General features: G+C 39.7%; 1 protein-coding gene across 2 annotated transcripts; it reads left to right on the forward strand.

Moving 5' to 3' along the window:
• Window positions 1-5,401: 5,401 nt before the first annotated feature.
• LOC146391629 (uncharacterized) lies at window positions 5,402-6,715 on the forward strand. 2 transcript variants are annotated; one of them, XM_084918972.1, is made up of 5 exons: window positions 5,402-5,444; window positions 5,601-5,933; window positions 5,992-6,129; window positions 6,207-6,241; window positions 6,565-6,715. In XM_084918972.1, the coding sequence occupies exons 1-5, from the start codon at window positions 5,402-5,404 to the stop codon at window positions 6,682-6,684; spliced, it is 669 nt and encodes a 222-aa protein (XP_084775098.1). In that variant the 3' UTR covers window positions 6,685-6,715. The 2 variants fall into 2 exon arrangements, with proteins under 2 accessions (XP_084775098.1, XP_084775102.1); XM_084918976.1 differs by having other exon boundaries at window positions 6,019-6,129.
• The last annotated feature ends 12,770 nt before the right edge of the window (window positions 6,716-19,485 follow it).

A 19,485-nucleotide genomic window follows, 5' to 3' on the forward strand; every position in this document is an offset into this window, starting at 1 on the left:
GTGGCTGAAGGTCATTAAGCGAAAGTGGAGAGATCCAAGGTGGACGGGGCCATTCGAGGTGACGGCTCGCACTACCAGTGCGGTTCGGCTGAAGGGAAAGGGTGAGACCTGGTTCCATTGGTCTCAATGTGCCGTGGCCGATGAGAGCTTACTCGAGATAAGCTCCACCCCAAGTAACACAGGGGGAACATAGAGGCAGAATAATCCTCTCCCCCTGTGCCGCGGTTCTCCCCAGCAGTCTACCTGGGGAGACGAAGAAAGAAGAGGAGCGTCACATGCCAAGCATTAATTCATTTCAGGCTCCTAATAGGCTAGGGCTCTAGTCTAAAGTATTTTATAGTTTAAAGGAGTCGTAATAGTTTTGTACGATAATCGCATACTTTTATACTCATAACATTATACTCTTATTACGAAGTTTAAAGTAAAAGTAAAACGAGCCTGGGAACAGTGATCATGAAGTTGTGGGAAAATTGGAAAATAACGGGGATGTTGGGGATAATAAGTATTATAATGTGTTTGTTTGTTTATTGGCAGACAGGTGAGTTGCCCAGACGCAGAGGTCTATCCGCTCCAGAGTCCAAACCGATCAAGTCGTCAAGGAAATTCAAGCGCGAGGTTGGCTCAGGTGGGAATGATGGGTGTCTCACAGCCAGTGGGGGAGTTGAGTTTGGGTATGTTAATGGGTCCACGACAGCCTTCACATTCGATTTGTGTGAGGTAATTAGATGCCCAGGAGACGGTAGCAGCTGGAGAACATATGATGTGTGGATTTGTTATCACCCTATGGTATGTTACCCTAAGTCGGTGTGGGGTCCATCAATGGAAGGAGACATTTACACTTATATAACAGATCAGTGGTGTTCTTGGCAGGATGTGGTTGCTTGGACAGGAGTAGGATGGCGGCCAACAGTGCCACAGGCCCTGCAAGGGATAGCCATTCAGAGAGATTATTCTGTTACACAGAACCCTGTCACTCTTTCCCTGGGACCATGGAGCGAACTCCCTGAAGCGGGGTATGACGGGGGTGCGTTTTATCTGGTCATAGGGGTAGATAAAGCAGGGACAGATCCAGTAGGGATAATTCGGGTGAACTTATTCAATCCAAGACCGAAACCGATAGGGAACGACACTGCAATGAATCTCATAGAGCAAATGGACCCCCTAGAGACAGTTACTTACAAGGATTCAGAAGAGACATGGCTTGTTGCCACAGATTACACTAGATTAAAACCCCAAGAGTTAATAGAGCGGGCCACAGGTTTTGGTGATAGGAATCTTTGGTTAGATTGGGTGGCTCAAAATGCTAAAGAGCAGGAAGTGGTTGATTGTGTTGCTTGTGCTACAGCTCGACCTCGTCTGTTCACTGAACCCGCTCCTCTGTATCCAGAGGATGAGTGGGGTTATAATTGTATGCTGAGATTAACTAGAGAGGCGGTGAACACAGGTAACTGCACCACTTTGTCAGGTTTATATCCGCCAATTGATAAACGTACACAACCAGGTTCATTCACACCTAAACGAGATAATTATACATGTTTTGAGTTCTCTACAGACAGCGTGAGATATACGTTAGGAAGGATTGATCCAAGCTGGTGTCAGAGGACGATCCCAGGTAGGACTACTAATAATGTAAGTGACCCAACCACAATCATAGGCACCTGGGCAAGGGGTGGGCTATATTATTATTGTGGGCAGTACACCCTTTTGGTGCAGGTTCCCCTGGGGAGTGTGGGAACATGTGCTCTGGTGCGCCTAGGTGCACCGTTGATGCTTATAGGAAGTAGAGTAGAAACAGTTTCACAGCAGGACACGGGTGTGTTGACAGCCAGACGTAGGAGAGATACAAGGGGTACGCACAAATATGACCCAAGATGGGACTCGCCAACCTGGATTGACTCAATAGGAGTTCCCAGGGGAGTTCCAGATGAGTATAAGTTAGTTAATCAGATAGCGGCCGGCTTTGAAAGTGTGTTTTTATGGATAACTCCAAATAAAAATGTTGATCGCATTAATTATGTCCATTATAATGTGCTGAGACTCTCTAATCTCACTAGGGACGCAGTGGAAGGCCTTGCAGAACAATTAGGTCCGACGTCTTTGATGGGAGTCCAAAATCGAATGGCTCTGGACATGTTGTTGGCTGAGAAGGGTGGAGTATGTGCAATGTTTGGTGACATGTGCTGCACCTTTATTCCCAACAATACTGCTCCGGACGGAACGGTCACTCGGGCGCTTGAGAATCTGAAAACGTTATCTAGAACCATGCATGAGCAATCAGGTGTGAACACGGGGCTGGGAGACTGGATCACGTCTGTCTTTGGGCAATGGAAGGGTGTGTTTATGTCTGCCATGTTTTCTCTTATAGTTTTTCTAGGTATATTGATGATTGGATGTTGTCTCATTCCTCTGGTAAGGCGAGTGTTGGTAAAACTGGTAAGCAGGGCCCTAGACTCTGGTTCAGCTGGTTCAGCTGGTCCGGGGTATATGATGCCGTTGCGAGAAGCCGCCTGGACGGAGGAGTGAAACAAAATTCGGGTAAAGGTTGGCCGATGGCCAAAGAGGAGGAGTGTGGACAAGAGATATTTTATTTTGTATTCTTATGGTGACACTTTATAATCATTCATCATTGTCGAACCAGTTGACAGAATAATCTCTGTATTATATCTATGGTAATCTGAGCAAAATATTAATGTATGTATATTATCATCACTTTAATTAGTCTATTGTTGTTCTCTATTATTCTTTCTATCTGCATAAGCTGTTGCAAATGGTATCCATATCATTGTATTCACACCTCTCGAAGCTGTGGGTCCAGTAGGGCCTTCTACATTCACTTACACACAGATTCAGGCCTACACCAACATGCACATAGAGAGTCATGGAAAGTACGCACGTTCACTCCCGCACGTACTAAGAACAGGGAGGTCGTCTCAGGACAATCTCTCGGTTGGACACACAGTCTCACAAAATTGCACAACATATCACACACTTGTTTGTCTCGAAAGTAGTATTGGATGTCTATATAAGGAGAACTTTGGAACTGTTATCATTTCCAGTAAGATCTAGCTGTGATGTCATCAGGGTAATATAAGGATGGGGAGCGGTCTGCTCGAGGAAGATTGTAAGATTGTTGTTGCAAGTTTCTTCCCACACTCTGCGCAAGTGTGTAAATAAAGATCACTATTTTTGGCACCTACCTGGATTCAGTCTGCTTACTTCTCTTACCCAAATCGAACAAGTTTTCAACAATGGGTCAATTTGTTTTTCCTTATATCTGATGCAGACTTAAAGGATGCATCTGATGACGTTTTATGGGAAGTTTTATGGAAGTCAGCAGCAGTGAGTGAAATGCACATTACATAACTGTTGTTACTTGAAGTGGCTGTAATCATGATGATGCAGTATATTTCAAGGCAAACAATTGTTTCACTTTTTATGCTCAGCAGAGAACATAAATTTGAATAGTTATCTACTTAAACCAGAATGTTGCGACATTTCAGCGGCAGTCCAATGGATAAACCAGCTTTTGCCACAGTTGGCGGAAGCTGGCTGTGTGGTGTGAGAAGGAGGACCCAAGTGCTGACACGCGAAAAACAAAACACATCTAAATCTTATCAGAAGGCGAGCCGTTTATTTAAGGCTGGTTAACAGTACAAAACAAAAGGGCAAAAGTGAAACTAAGCAATAACATAAACTGGGAGAACTAAGGCAAAACATAAAAACAACCTGGAACGTGAACATGAACATGGAAACCTGGCACAGAAAAACATGAAATGTGAAGACTTGGGATGAGCACAAAGATCTTGAAAACATGGCATGAGCATGGCAGAATAGCAGACGATCGGACGAAAAAAATGAATGAAAACTCAGAGGCTAAATACACACAGCAGGTGATCAAAGGGGAAGTGGAAACACATGGGGAAACAGCTGATACGAATGAACATGATGACGCCACATGGGAAGTAAAACTAAACACACTGAACATGGAAGACTTTCAAAATAAAACAGGAAACATGGAGAGACGAAGGCGTGACGCAGACAAGAAACACATGACCGAATTCTGAATGATTTTGACATACTTCAATATAAGGACAGGAATTTTAGACACATACAAATAGTACTATTTGAAAAAATCTGTTTTAATCTGAAATGACCTGTTTAAACAAAATAATAATAATAAAAAAATTATTAAAACTTTTTTTACTTGCTCCAATGCCATCCTTCTGATGTTGACTTAGTAATTACTGAAATGAGAATTGTTATCTTTAAGTGTCAGATATTGCCAAAGTTTGCCAAAGTCACAAAGGTCACAGGATGTCAGCAGATGACTTACAAAGCTGTTGCTTTTTGTATGGTTTTTGTTGGTCACGTCATCCTGAGTTAATTTTCGTGACTGCTTTGCAGACGTTTACGATGATCAGCGGTTTCATAACTGGAAAGTGGTTCTATTAATGCAAAAACAGGAAGGTCTACATTTGTTTTGTGGGTGTGCTGTCAGTACAAGTTGACCAGACAGTGGAGCCTGTATTGTGTACGGAACTCCACTGTTAAAAGCATCTTTTTTGTGGCTTTTTTGCTTCTGTGTGCTAGACGGACATATATCCAGTCAAATCCTTGTTTTAAATCAAGCTTATGCTTTTGGTTACACTTTACTGTCTTACTATCACTAACTCACATCGTGCAGCAAGGTGACAAACAGACAAAAGCATGTATTCCTTAAAAGGCTGCACATTTCAAGCTATGACGCCACCACATCAGCTGAAGTTTCCATGCTAACACACATTTGAATCTACTAAGCCTTGTGGACATTATTCTCGTAGCTATCATTGACCAGGTTAGATTTCTGCTGGTTTTCGTGAACATGTCATCAACTTGAATGGCACGCGCATTCATACCAGTGTTCATTTCATGGAGCTAATAACTTCTATAATTAACATCACTGCACAAGTAGCTGTTCTAAATTACAAAGGAAAATGCAGACTCGCAGGCTGTCTGGTGCAAAAGATAAATTGCAACCCGATCAAGCATATATAATATAGTACAATTATGAGATCAGTGTTTTGCTTCATGCCATGTTAGTAGTTACAAAATCACGACAGAACCTCACTAAACAGTGTTTATATCAGGTGAAGACAAAATGTATAAAAAATATGTAGAGTGAAATATCTTTTGTAGACATGTAAGCTTCAGCAAAAATACTATCTAAATTATATAAAATCTGTCATACAATAATGATAATGATATTCTGCTTTTTGTTTTCAGCTGTCAGTTTTTGCCATTTGCTAAAAAAGCATTTCCACTGAGCAGCCGCCCATATGAAAGAGCAGCCCGCCTCTTTACATAGAGATAACTTTTACTGGAGCACAGTTCACTTACAGACATTGTAGTGGTGATATGCACAATGATGAACTTTACCTTGATGCTACTTTTGCCCTCTATCTTTAGTAAGTACACTTTTCACTTTTTTCTCAGTACAGTTTCAACCCTTCATTCTGTACAATAACCGAGCCAAAAAGAATCGTGTAGACACTTCATGGATGGTGTAATTCGATGTTTGGTTCCTGTTGAATTTCAAGTTTAGGATGCCTTGTTTGTTTTAGGTTGGATCTCGTCCTCAGTCGCACAGTTTTACACTGTGGAGGTTCAGCCTGGTGAAGAAGTCACAGTGAAGTGCTCCAATTTCAGCAGATTTCACTCCCGCATATTTTGGTTTAAAATGACCAGCAGTCCCAACATCAGTTGCATCTCGTCTATGTTAACCTCTGAAAAGGTTTTTTCCTGTGATGGAAAAAAAATTTGCACGTCATCCAACACTTCTGTGGTATTTCTCAAGATCAAACAAGTAAATTCATCTGACTCGGGGCTGTATTTCTGTGGAGAGAAACTCAATGACAAGCTAGTAATTGTAACCGGAACATATTTAAAGGTTCAAGGTAAATAACACTGTTTCTGTCTTTTTATATATGTGTTTAGTTAAAATAGGTAGTATAGTAAAATTTTCTATTTTCTATTTTTTAGAATTATCTGATGGATTAACAAATCCGTTAAGTATCATCCTGAGTGGGCTAACTGTTTTCCTTCTGCTGGTCATCATTGTTCTGGTTGTCAAAATCAGGAAATTTCCTACAGGTATACATATGATTTAATTGAAATAGCAGATACAAAGGTATTGACCTCATAACTTAAGGATGTACTGTTTCTTTCAGCTCAAGATGATGAAAAAAATCCACAACACAGTGAGGTAATTTATTTTCATATCAAATTATAATTTTGGATTAAGATTTGTAAACACATAATAAAGTTATCCAGGCTTAGGATAATATTACCTTTCAAATTAAGTCACATACTGTAAATTTATTTTGAAATTACAGTTTTTCTGTCACCAGTTTTTATTCCCATTTGCTCAAAAACTGGTGAAAATTCAATTCAAATTGCGAGCAGTGGACATTTATCTAACTCAAACCCTGCCTCTAACCTTAGATGGCTTTGTCCTGTCCTGGTAAATGTTAACACGTTAACATGTAATGCTTTGTTATTAGTGACTTTAATCATTTTCCTTAACAGAATGTGACCTCTGATGCCATGAATTATGCAGCTCTGAGTTTCCATCGAAAAGCAAACTACAGAAGGCCTGTACCACCGAGAGAGCTGGATATGAATGTAGTGTATGCTGCTACACGATAGATTGAGCAAGCAGAGAAACAGTAGCTCTGAAATTGATGTGCTTATTGAGTTTGTGGGGTTTGTGTTTTGTGTGTGTGTGTGTGTTGGGGGGGGGGGGGGGGGGGTTGTTATAAATACTAGTGTAAAGTGTGCGCTGTTATTTTAGCTATTAATATTATCAAATTGTCTCTTACATCCACAGTTTGTATTACAGTTTTATCTGAGTAGATGTGCATAAATATTAATTGAAAATAAGCAAATCTTGGAGCAGCCTGCTTAAAATGTTGGCCATGTTTAGTATGAACATCCACCACTACAACATTGCTACATTATAAATTAAAAACAAATTATTAATCCATTCATGCTGGTTTATCCAAACAAGTTCCAAAAGTTGAATGACAGAATAAAAACAAAAGAAAAACAAAAGCTCAAGTCTCAAGAATGAAAAACTTTTTCTGATACTCAGTAATTCCAGAGGCACAGTTCCACAAACCATGATGACCTCCATTGACATTCACAAAAACACTGATTGTTTTAATTACTCTTTATGAAGGTAAATATTTTTGATGTGATGTGAGAGCTTGCAGAATAAAAAGTGAGAATGTGTAGAAATAATTTGAACTTGTATTTTTCACTTGTAAACTTTTGTATACACTTGTTTTATATTTACAGTTACAGGAAAAATATGCTGGGCCTTCTTTATCAGGGTGTTGGTGTTTTGGGTCCAGGTGAGATAAGCAGAGATCTGGGTGCCCAGTAACCTGAAGGTGGAGACAGATTACACCCATTCTCCATTTGACAGGGGAGTGGACCTCTCTGTGTCTCCTCCAGTCCATGATAGGTTCTTTCGTTTTAAGGATGTTCAGTGTCAGGTTGTTTTCTGAGCACCGGTTGGACAAATTCTCTACCTCGGCCCTTTACGCTGTCTCATCTCCATTGGACATCAGCCCACCACGGTGGTGTCATCAGCATTCTTAAAGATGATGTTGGTTGGATGGATTTGTGTACAGTCCTCCATGGACTGATTTGCTTTGTAAGCAACCTGGTAGGGGTCGAGAGAGAACGGTAGGCAGTCTCTGATTTGCTGGGACACCATCCGCTCAAAAACGTCATGACTACAAACGTGAGGGCTATAGGTCTATAGTCGTTAAGGCTGTCTATTTCAGACTTTTTTAGCACTTTGTTTAATGAGGGAATTAACACAGACACAGAAATCCTTTATTCCTCATTAGGACCAGCAGCAAAAACCAGAGTGAACAATCACTCTAGCCAATGGTAATGGTGCTAGCTAACTACCTATCCAACATAAATTTACTGATCATTGTGCTGAGCTTACATTAGCATTACTTAGATAGTTGACAGACATTCTGTCCACATTCCAGCAGTGTCTTCTCACTCGGTTTGTCCTATGGTTGGCAGTAAAATGGGACTGTTAGTTCACGCCTGAACCCTCGCTCTGAACCACAGGACAGTAACTCAGCAACATCAGTACATCACACTGTAAACCATGTTTATTATGCTAAAAGGAAACTGTACTAAGTCCATATGAAAACATGCATAATAAATCCCCGAAACCAACAAATAAAGGCTTTGAGAACATAACTAATAGGCATTAACTTGTAATGTTAAAAAATGAAAAGCATGTTGACTACTAAAGCAAACTCTGATTACCACCAGTGGTTTACTGTTTTTGTTATATTGTTTATTGGTTATATTGTGTTATAGTAGACAATAGTATGTGTCCTAGAGTGATCCATTTTCTTCAGTCACAGGATATAAATCCAGAAACCAGAGGAGTGCTTCTGATAGGTCCAACTCCAGTGTCGGAGCCTGAGGACTTGAAATACACTGTTAAAGAATATGGTAACACATTTAACCCCTAAAAACCGAGGGGATGAGCTGGGATCCCATTTGCGTAACTATTTTTAAATCTAGGTAAAATGGCAACCAAATAAGCTAGAGGACAAATGTTTTGCATATAAAAGCAGAGAAGTTTTATTTCCATATCATGCATTTAACTTGTCCGAGGCAGCAATTTCCTTCCACTAATGGGTTTGCAGTGCCTCTTTTCCCACTGTATTATATCCACACAGAGAGTGTGTTGCAGTCAAGGCATCTTCATTCTCTTCTCCAACTTCTCTGCTCCCAAAGACTGGAACAAAGTCAGGATTAGCTTAAAATAGGTTAGTGATCCAAGTGATTAGATTCTGTCATTATTATTATATAAATCTGCTTTTCCTTTGATCCTGCGAAATTGCTTTAATAAAATCTTCTGCATTAAAGAAGTCTAAATTGTGGACGTTCCCTTTTTAACCCTTTGTGAAACAGCAAAAGGTAAAAGTCCTCAGTATTAATCCACATTAGTATAAATAGCTTTACTTTTATACATCAGCCTTCTAAAAGTAACGGACCCTCGGGGCTTAGTTTTGTGTAGCTGGAAATATGAAGGTGAATAAATAAAAGAGCTTAATAAAGGTTAGGCCATATGAAATAATTTTTTTATTCATACTTAATTGTTTGTTTTTTTGTTTGTTCCACGTTAACTTTGTCTGTCTGTCTGTCTGCATCCACATTTTTCAAGATACCAATACCAGCTTGAGCTGATTTATTTTGTTCAAAATCAGGTAACGGTAAAAGTCCACAATGTGAAAATCAGTGAAAAGTTCATATTACCCACAAATTTTTCTAGATATTCTTCAAAGTTCTCACTAAAATACTAGGCCTTAGGGGACATGAGTACCTAGGTTGGCTTATGCACTTGACCTTGAGTTTCACTGTTAGCGTAGCAGGTCAAAGTTAACCTTGGAAAAAAAATGTCATGAAACTTTATCAACTAATCCGGTCTTTAAGTCTGACGTCATGAGCCATGTCTGGGCCCAAACTCCACAGCAGATCCCTAAGTCACACAATCACTGCAGCATAACTGAGAGTTAAAAACTGTCTAAATTCTTGCATCTGTAATAAAATGATCAGTGTGGCTGCTCTACCTGGTGTAACAGTTAAGTTTAACATCCAGGCATCCTTGAAAATGGAATTCATGAAATTTAATGGAGTTAGAAGTTAGCAGGAAGTTAGCTTGCTAGTTTCCATCTAAATATAATATAGCATGTTCTGACTGAGGGATTTCTGAAAAATTAAGACGTACAGCTCTGCTATCACTTCCGACATAAATGAAGACAGGGAAGTAAACAGCAGTGGCGTTTGTAGGGTTACTGAAGTTTGGCTAGGTGGTATATAATAATGTGCTACATGATCACTAGCAAAACAGCTATGTTAGCATAATATAAACAGTGAAGCTGCAGGATGAATGCTAACCTTTTTCCACTCCAAAAGTTAATGTGAGGGTACCCGAAGGTTAGGGACAATAATCCATCCACAATACAAGGTTAGTCATTAATATACTGCTGGGGTGTAGTTACATCGTACTGTTTTACAAAAATGAGATTTAAAATGAATAGCGGTAATAAAAACCAAGAGAGGCCAACAGTGATCACTGACTGTTTTTAGGGGCTTGTTGAGATTAAATAGAACAAGATACAAAGCATTAAAACATGTAAAAAACACAAAAGCCTTGTTAAACACAGAGTAGTTTGGGCCCAGAAGCAGGATTCATCACGTCATCACTTAAAGACCAGCTATATCATGAAAGGCATGGAAAGTGCTGTACTATGCACTTTCAATCACCATCATGGTGATTTAAAATTCACCAACAGAGCATGTTTAAGTTCAGGTATTTCCGTAAATTATTCAATTTTCAAGGTGCACAAGAAGAATATGAGTCTATTTTTATAACAAAACTATCTGTGAGTGTGCATATTGTAATTAGTGTGTGTGTATCAAGATGTGTATCTGTGTACTGAGATCCATTTGTGCATATCATGCATCACATGCATGTTTGTAGATTTGTAAATGTATAAATACATCTGTAAACCTGTAAAAGATTTGTGAACATCTGCTACAATCTACAATATGTATCCAGAATGTGTATGTTATCAGAGGCATAAAGTGTAAATATATCAGAAAACTTGCAATAATGGATAAAAAGTCTTATAGTTATCAGTTACATGTCATCCAGCGAATGACTGGCAGTGACGCCACCTTAAAAATTGAAAGTTATCTCATTACTGTTCTGCTTATATATATATGAGGAATAAAGAACAAGAGTCTCTTTAAAAAAAAATGAAATTATGGAATCTAAACCAAAAGGGATGTTTTAGTAAAGTAAGTAAAGTTTTAGGACATAAACATACAGATGATTTTTCTTAGGATGGATGAATGGTGTGTACACTGCCCTTTTCATTTTTATTGTAACCTGAAACATTGAATATATATACGAAAGAAAATGGGGCAGCTTTGTGGGCAAGCAACATTTTTTGCGCCCCCTCCTACTGTCATTTTCCATCGCCGTGACAACACTGTGTGTCACCCAACTTGAAACCCACAGAAAGGCAAGCATTTAGCTCTGCAATAAAACCCCATGCAACAAATGCTGCAGTGCTTTCCGTGCAGCATTTGCTTCAAAAACAGCAGTTTTGAGCACTTCTACAATGGCCTTCATTTTTAGGAGGTTTCACCTCTTGCTATATTCAGAAGCAGACCCCACATCTTTTGCTAATTATTAGCAATTAAAAAAGGTTTAAAATGCATTTTTACGAACAGGAGAACAGCAAAGTTACATTTGTTTATTTTGCCTTCTCACTGCGCCCCATCAGAGGGGTCCACCCCATACCATAGTCTGAGAACCACTGCAGCATGCAACAATGCAACGTGTCACAAAGCTTATATCATTTCAGAATGCTCTCGTCAACATATCTTTTTGCTGTCAAATGGTTAGTAAGGTGACTATATCTCAACCTATCACATCTTTTGGGGATGTGATGGAACTGAAGATTTGCTAAATGAAGGTCCTGTCATCAGTTCTACAGAAATGATAGTCTCTGAGGAGTGTTTTCAGCCGCTTGCTGTGTCTAAACTAAAGCATCTGGTCCAGCTCGATACCATCAAGGTATACCTAATCAAACGGCCTTGAAAAAACGGAATTGAATCTCAAACGATTTCCTCCTTTACCAAACTAATGTACAGTTTTTATCTTTTTTATTTCTTTGTTTTTTGCTTCGGAGAAAAAACAACAACAAAAAAAGGAAAATTGTGAAGTGTTGAAAACACTGGTTACTCATAATACCAGACAGGAAAGGTGCACCTCACGACCCCTGGCTCATTTTGGTACTTGTGGCGCGTAACGTGGGAGTGATTTTAGAGCTGCTGTGTGTCTGAGCAGCGGGGTAAAAATAGGAACCTTCTTCTATACTGAACCTTCCTTAGTGAAGCTCTGTGATTTCATATCAACAGTGATGAGTTTTACTATAAGAACTGCTTTGCTGGTCTGCAGCCTCAGTAAGTAACAGACCTCATTTTATCTCAAAATGTCCATGATAAAGGTGTGTTTAACCTAATAACCAGCAATAAACCTGAATTTAAAAGCTACCAAAACCTTTGAGGGTATTAGTTTCTGTTTTGGTTTTACTGGATCAAAAATATATTTCTTTGCCATTTGTTTCAGGCTGGATCTCCCGCTCAGAGTCCTCGATTGCGGAAGTCCAGCCTGGAGAAAACGCCACACTGCTGTGCTCCAAACTTTCAAGTTTTCCTACTCACACAGTCTGGTTCAGACTAGTGAACAGAACCCAGCCTTGTTGCATTAGCATTTACAATTCTATTGAGCCACCATCATTCTGCGACGGAGTTGATCAGGAAAAATTTGAAGTGACATCCAACTTTTCGACGATCTTCCTCAAAATCAAACATGTGGATTTGTCTGACGCTGGGTTTTATTTTTGTGGATATTACACAAACGGACTCCCAGTGATTGTTAATTCAACTGATCTGCAGGTTCAAGGTAAGAATGGTGAGATAAGAGCTAACAAAGAGAATGAGATACGCAGCTTATTTCCCCACAGTCAGATTGAAATGTGGTAATGTAAAGAGTTTGGATCACATTTGAAGAATTTTGTCAATCTTTGCAACAAAACATATCATTCATGACATCAAGTGTAGGCACATTTCTTCTAGAGGAAGCTGGTGAAACAACAAACCTGACAACCCTGATCCTGAGTGCTGTGACTGTCGTTCTCACTAAGGTCATCATTTGCCTTGTTGTCAAAATGAGGCTTCAGACAGGTACTGCTCGAGGAATTGTTAATATTTATTCCATTTTCTTTCTTCTTTAAAAATTTCTGTATCAACAGCACATCAAAAGCCAGCATAAGTTCAATTAAAAAGACAAATAACTAATTTGTCTGTGCCTAAATAACTGATCAACCAGATAATCCATTTGTAATATTGAATGTAATATTCAGTGGAAGATATATTGTACTGTTTTAGGGTATTGTTGTGAAAAAGAAATCTGTCTCTTCCTTACAGAATCCGAATTGAGTCCCGAGTATTGATTGTCATCGAGCAAAACAGAAGAGGAAACTTGGTCTTAATCAAACTGAAATGATTAAGACCATTTTGAAGCTCCAGATGTTTTTTGCCCCACAATTCCCAACTTTAACTGTGTTCACAGATGTTAGATGTTACATAAACATTTTATTTATAGTGTGCGATCTCTGGAATTCCTTGGATTCACTGCTCCATCAGACCTCCGTCCTCATAGAATACATTACGGAAGTTGAAGTTCTCTGAACTGCTTTCACTTCCAGACTTTAAAAGATGTAAAAATGACCTTGTGAAATAATTACTGGGAACTTCTTCCTGTTTATGATATGACTGTGTAAACATTAGATAATCTTAGCTATTGCATTGTTTCTTTTTTTAATATGTTTGTCTGAAACAGGTCTATTCTAAATGAGACACAAAGTCTCAGTTGAACTACCTGTATAAATAAAGGTTAAATAAATAATGACTTCTGAAAGTGTTCCTGAGCCACTACAGTGATTTCCATGACACAATCATGCTCCGAGGGTCTCAGGATGATGGATATCCAATACTGATTTTCGGACTTGTCCCTTCTGCACAGAGAATTTTCCATATTCCCTTAATATAATCATAATATTATGTACTGTAGATAATGAGATACTCAAAAATGATTCTTAAAGTATTCAACAATTTATAGAAACAGTTATAGTGATGGGGGGGTAGGTAGAGAGTGACTGGTGTCCATATTCTGCCTCTCTAAGATGCTCGTTTTGTATCCAGTCATGTCACTGATCTGTTGCCAATTAACATAATTAGCTGTGAAATATTTCTCCATGTTTATTTTGGTGCTACTTACTTTCCAACCTTTTTTGCCTTCTCTCAACTTTTTTGACACGTGCTGCTGTAATCAACTTAAAATGAGCTAATAGTTTTCATGAAACAATAAAATGTCTCAGTTTAAAAATTTAGATGTTTTCTGTGTTCTGCTGCTAATAAAATATGGGCTTGTGAAATTGCAAATCATTGTAAGCAGTTTTATTTTCATTTTTATATAGAATCACAACTTTTATGGAACTGAGATTTTGTATTTTATACACTTTCCAAAACACACTGAAAACTAGAGACAAGTAACTTTGTTACAGTTAATTGCTTGTAGGTGTTAATATTTTCATCTACAGCTACAGTTAACTACAGCTGTTGAAATGAGACGTACATTACCAAACATTTGCTTGGTTGAGATGAAAAATATCATTGTTGAGCTATTTTTCATGTCTTTCTTTATAAATATGTGGACAGTTGCATCAACGGTACATTGATGAGTATCAGTCAGCAATACTGACAACATCATGATCAACTCGCCGGGTGTCAGTTTGCATTTTTATAAAAGTTGTGATGTTATTTTGCTGGTTTTCCCATCCACAGAATTTCTCTTCCACACAAGGGAAAGACTCGCTGACAGTTTCATGCATCATAAAGATTGATCTATTGCATATGTTTTAACATAATATTCTTTCAATGTAGTTCTTTCAGGCTTGTACAATTACATCAACTCAGTTATTTAGTGCATGTACTTTATTTACAAAACCTAGACTCCAATCACCTGAAAGCACTGAGCATGCAGAATTCCATAATAAGAAGCAGGAGATCTGTAGCAGGTGGAGAAGTAGAGATGATTTTTATACCAGCAGCAGCTTCTGATCTCACCTGTCTCTATTTGTGTTTATTCTAATTAATTTTGTCTGCTTTTGTGTTTCAATGCGGGGCATGCAAATCATATGAGTAAGCAGTGAGTCAGAAGTCAGAATTAGAGGGGAGTTTGCAGTAGGGCTGAAATGAGTGTTTGACAGGAAGAGGCAACATGGTGTGGTCGAACACAACTGAAGGGAGGAGAATGAGGACTGTAAGAGCAAAAGTCAAACCTGAAAAGGAAGCAGTAAACACCAACTGAGAATATTCATGTTACTCACTGCACATTCAAAACTGAATATTTTAACTGCTATCAAAAAATCTGTAAATGTTACTGCTAATAAAAGTAAATTTATAGAATTATATATCATCTATCAACATATATGTACTTCATTCCTGTTCTATCTGATTCTGTTTTAGATCATTTTTTCTAAGGTCGCTTGTAGACAAATTATTTGAGTTTTGTGGCCAATATTTAACATCCACCATTATACCAGAATCTATGAGAGAGACTATATATGTATATATGCCCCACTTTAATCTTAGAAATCTGACTTAATCTGGCTTGATAATGGATATATAGAAAATGAATAGTTGATTAAAAAAAATGTACATGGTGAGTGTGCTCTGAGCGCCAGATGACGTAACAATGGAGCTCTTTATAGTCAACAAGGAGCTTCACTGTTAAAAGCTGCTAATTTGTTCAGAGAGTGAGGACTGATTCAGTCAGTTGGAAGAAATCGAAGAGCATTTGTGTTTCTGCTTGCTAACAAAACCTAAATTAGGACACATCTTCACTGTAAGTCAACCTCACTCTGTTATTCATACAAACTCACATCACTACCCTCTGCTTCTCAGGGTGACACCTACACACCCTCGAATCAATGTGGTTACTCGTCCACGTGCTGCACACCAAAGCCACACTAGGTGAAGGGTCCACACTAGCATGCACTTGATCCTACTAAGCCTTGCTAACATAATATAATCAAGCATGGTGAAAAAATACGTTTAATTAGTTTTTTAGTGTGGGGCCAATAGTCAGCTTCATGCAGTGTTAGCAGTTACAAAATCAACAGACAACCTCAGCGAGTGCTTCACATCAGATTATTATTTCTGGCATAAAGTAGGGCTGAACCTCTGCAAAGACTTGTGTAACAACTAGTGTACATTTTTATTTTAAAAAATGTTTGACATCTAATGGTTAAGACAACAAATGCTGGGTAAAATTATGCAGACCGACAGCTTTTTCATGTATGTAAACTTCTAAAAAAGATATTATCTAGATTATCTGAAATGCTGTCAAAAAATTATTATATTATTTTGTTCCTAAAGCTGTCAGTTTGTACCATTCTCCTAAAACTGGTGGCACTGTGAGTATGAGGAACTGTACATATAACAAAGCAGCCCGCCTCTTTACAAAGAGATCACTTTTACTGGAGCGCAGTTCAGTTAGCAACATTGTAGTGGTCATACACACGATGCTGGAAGTTAAGTGGATTGCAGTTTTACTCTACACCTTAAGTAAGTAGACCTATCACTTTTTTCCTTATGAAAGAATTACTTGTTGTTGAGTATTTCAAGAGAACCGAATCTTTAGATACGTTTTGGACAACAATTCATAGGCATTGTTTGGTTCCTGTGGAATTTGAAGTTTATGAAAACTTGTTGTTTGGTTCAGGTTGGATCTCTTCCATAGTCACACAGTTTCATGCTGTGGAGTTTCAGGCTGGTGAAGAAGTCACACTGGAGTGCTCCAACTCCTGGTCACATATTCTGGTTCAAAATGATCAACAGACCCGACACGAGCTATATCTTGTTTATATGCAGTGCTGATTCCAATGCTTCTCTCCTTGTTGGTTTTCAAATTGGCAAATATAACATGATGTCCACTGTGCTGTTTGTTAAGATCAAACAGCTGGACTCATTTGACTTATTGTATTTCTTTGGTGAATTTAACACTAATGCAACATATTTAACGGTTTAAGGTAGAGCTTTTTTTAAGACATCCCAATAAAATACACATTCATATTTTACTCATTTTTATGATAATTACTTGCCTCAAACCACAGCAGACCAAACATTATGAGAATATTCTTATTTAAGTTACAAGTAAAATTGTAGTGCTACATATATGTCAATTGTCTCTGTCTTGAAAGAAACACACTGAATCATAACTGTAGTTCTGGAATGCAGATGCAACTCAATAAAAGTTTATTTACAGCACAGCAATAAACCACAAATTATTTTCTCTGTAAGACTTTCTTTCATCAATCTCTGTCTTTCTGTCTCAGACAAAACTCTTTTTCTCTTCTGCACAGAAATCTTAAAGGGTGAATAATTCACAGGGCAAATACTGAGCAAACATTTAAGCAACAAGAACCAGCTTCATGAAAGCAGTTAGTTCAACAATCCAGTATTGACTGAAGGAATTCCTTAATCTTAAGTAATGGCTGGAAATAAGATTTTCAATAGGTGAATTTGTTACCTCAAAGTGTGTGGATGTAGAGGGTGGAAACCCAGGAAAGGTCCCAAACACAAAGGTGAGGTTAACACGCACCACACTGACCAATGAGACAGAAGTAGCACAGGAAGAACAATTTAGAGCAGTTTCCTGTGGTGAGTTAGACTCACTTTTTTCCTCCTGCTCACCATCAGTCAAAAACTCCTGTTCGCTCTGCAAAAGGGTTAATGACTAGCCCGTGCTGGGCTGTCAGAAGACTGGTCGTATTCATCCTGCTTCCATAAACACTATTCCGCCCTCTGAGACTCTAATTACAGACCATTATGTTTCTGAAACTGATCATTTCTGTCCTCCTGTGTTTATCTCAGAACCTGTCTCTCAGCCTCTCAGCAGTTTCAATGGTAAACACGTTTGAAGAGCTAACTCGTCAGGCCAGGACTCCCAGTCTATTTACACCTACAGGCCAGTGGACACTCTTTCAATGGTGAGGATGTACACATCCTGGACAGGGAGGAACGCTGGTTTGAGCGGGGAGTCAAGGAGACCATTTACGTGAAAAGGGAAAAACCATCTCTGAATCGAGGAGGAGGCCTAAGGGTAAATTATTCCCCATCTTAAAATGCAGCCATTTCCCAACTCTCTGTAGATGGTGCTCACGGCCATTGATCAGTGGCCATGACAATTTGCATATTAATGATCAAGGAACTGACCTCACAGCCCATTGTTCATTCAGTAGTGCTAGTTTCAGTCATTGTGCAAATGTTGTGTTTATAAGTCTGGGGAAACCTGCAGTCAGCTCAGACAGAAGAAGTCACTTGGATCAGTGATGAAACGTTTCTCCCACTGAAAACAATATGTCCAGATGAATGGAATCAACTTTTATGGATTTACTTACCTGGATGACTGAGCATGCATCAAGACATGTCGCTCAGCCTGTTCTTGCTGGCAGTGTGACTTGGACCCTGCCTTCCACTGCACCCATTGTGGGTGCACCTGGGTGAGTGTGGCTAGGGCCCAGCCAGTCCCTGCTCCTGTTCCTGTTTGCATTCCTGCTTGCAGAGCAGCTTGGGCCACCTTGTGCCCATTCCAGTTCTTCAGGTGATGGTGGCCAGGGCCCAGCCGGTCCCTGTCCTGGTTCCTAGAGCAGCTAGGGCCTAGTGTGTCCCCGCATCCATACCAGTTCCTCAGGTGGGGGCAGCTGGTGTCCATCGTTGCCTGCTCCTAGGGTGAGGCCAGTCCACCTCTGGGCCTGTACCAGTTCCTTGCATGAGGGTGGCTGGTGTCCAGCAGGGTCCTGTACCCACACTGGTTCCCAGGGCAAAGGCAGCTGACACTCCGTCCACTCCTGCACTCGTATCTGTTCCTTGGGTGGGGGTGGCTGGTGTCTAGCTAGCTCCCGCGCCTGCACCTGCCCCTGCCCCTAGGGTGAGAGTGGCCAGGACCTGAACCTTTCCCTGCACCCGTACCTGTTTCTCGGGTGGTAATGGATGGGGTTTGGCCAGTTCCTCTACCCATTCCGGTTCCCAGGAATAGACGGCTAAGCCCTCAACGCGAGCTCCAGCCGCAGCATCCAGAGCCTGCTGCAAGCTCTGCACAGCCCCGACCACAGGTTTCTGCACCAAACTTTTGGTTCAGACTCTGGGGCCGGAAGGAAGAAACGCACATGGAAACAAGACAGACCGGGGAGACAAAGGGAGGAGACACAAAGAGGGAGACACTGTGGGAGAGGGAGACATGAATGCACATGACGGAAGGGGAAAGATGGAATGAAACACAAGGAGGGAAATGTGAACAGAAAAAGGAAAAGAAATGCAACGACCCGTCCAAGACACAGAAGTGCGAGGAGTGATACAGACACATAAACACAGACTACAAGAGAGGGAGACACAAAGACAAAGGCACAAAATGGACCCAACAAACAAGAGAACATGAACCAGAAATTACATTACAACACAAATAAATCACAAAAACGCGCTCTCAAAATGGTCGGTCAAATGACCCAGAACCATGACACATAGTTCTGAATAGCCATCAGCTGACATTCATGTTTTGTCGTGGTTAAAACATAGCTCCAAAATAAAAATGAACTGACTTTGCAGATGTTACCACAACTTTGGTTTGTGCTATGTCTTCAGTGTTGGAAGAATCAGAAGACAAAGTTGCATTATGAATGTGACCCACAAACTCTTGCTGACTGGCAGACTGGGAGGAGATAATTGTAAGTCTGATGTGCTAAATTCAGCATGCCAGCATGCCAA

This window comes from Perissodus microlepis, chromosome 3 (genome assembly GCF_051167445.1).
Source record: "Perissodus microlepis isolate ML-2025 ecotype Zambia chromosome 3, ASM5116744v1, whole genome shotgun sequence".
NCBI lineage: Eukaryota > Metazoa > Chordata > Actinopteri > Cichliformes > Cichlidae > Perissodus > Perissodus microlepis.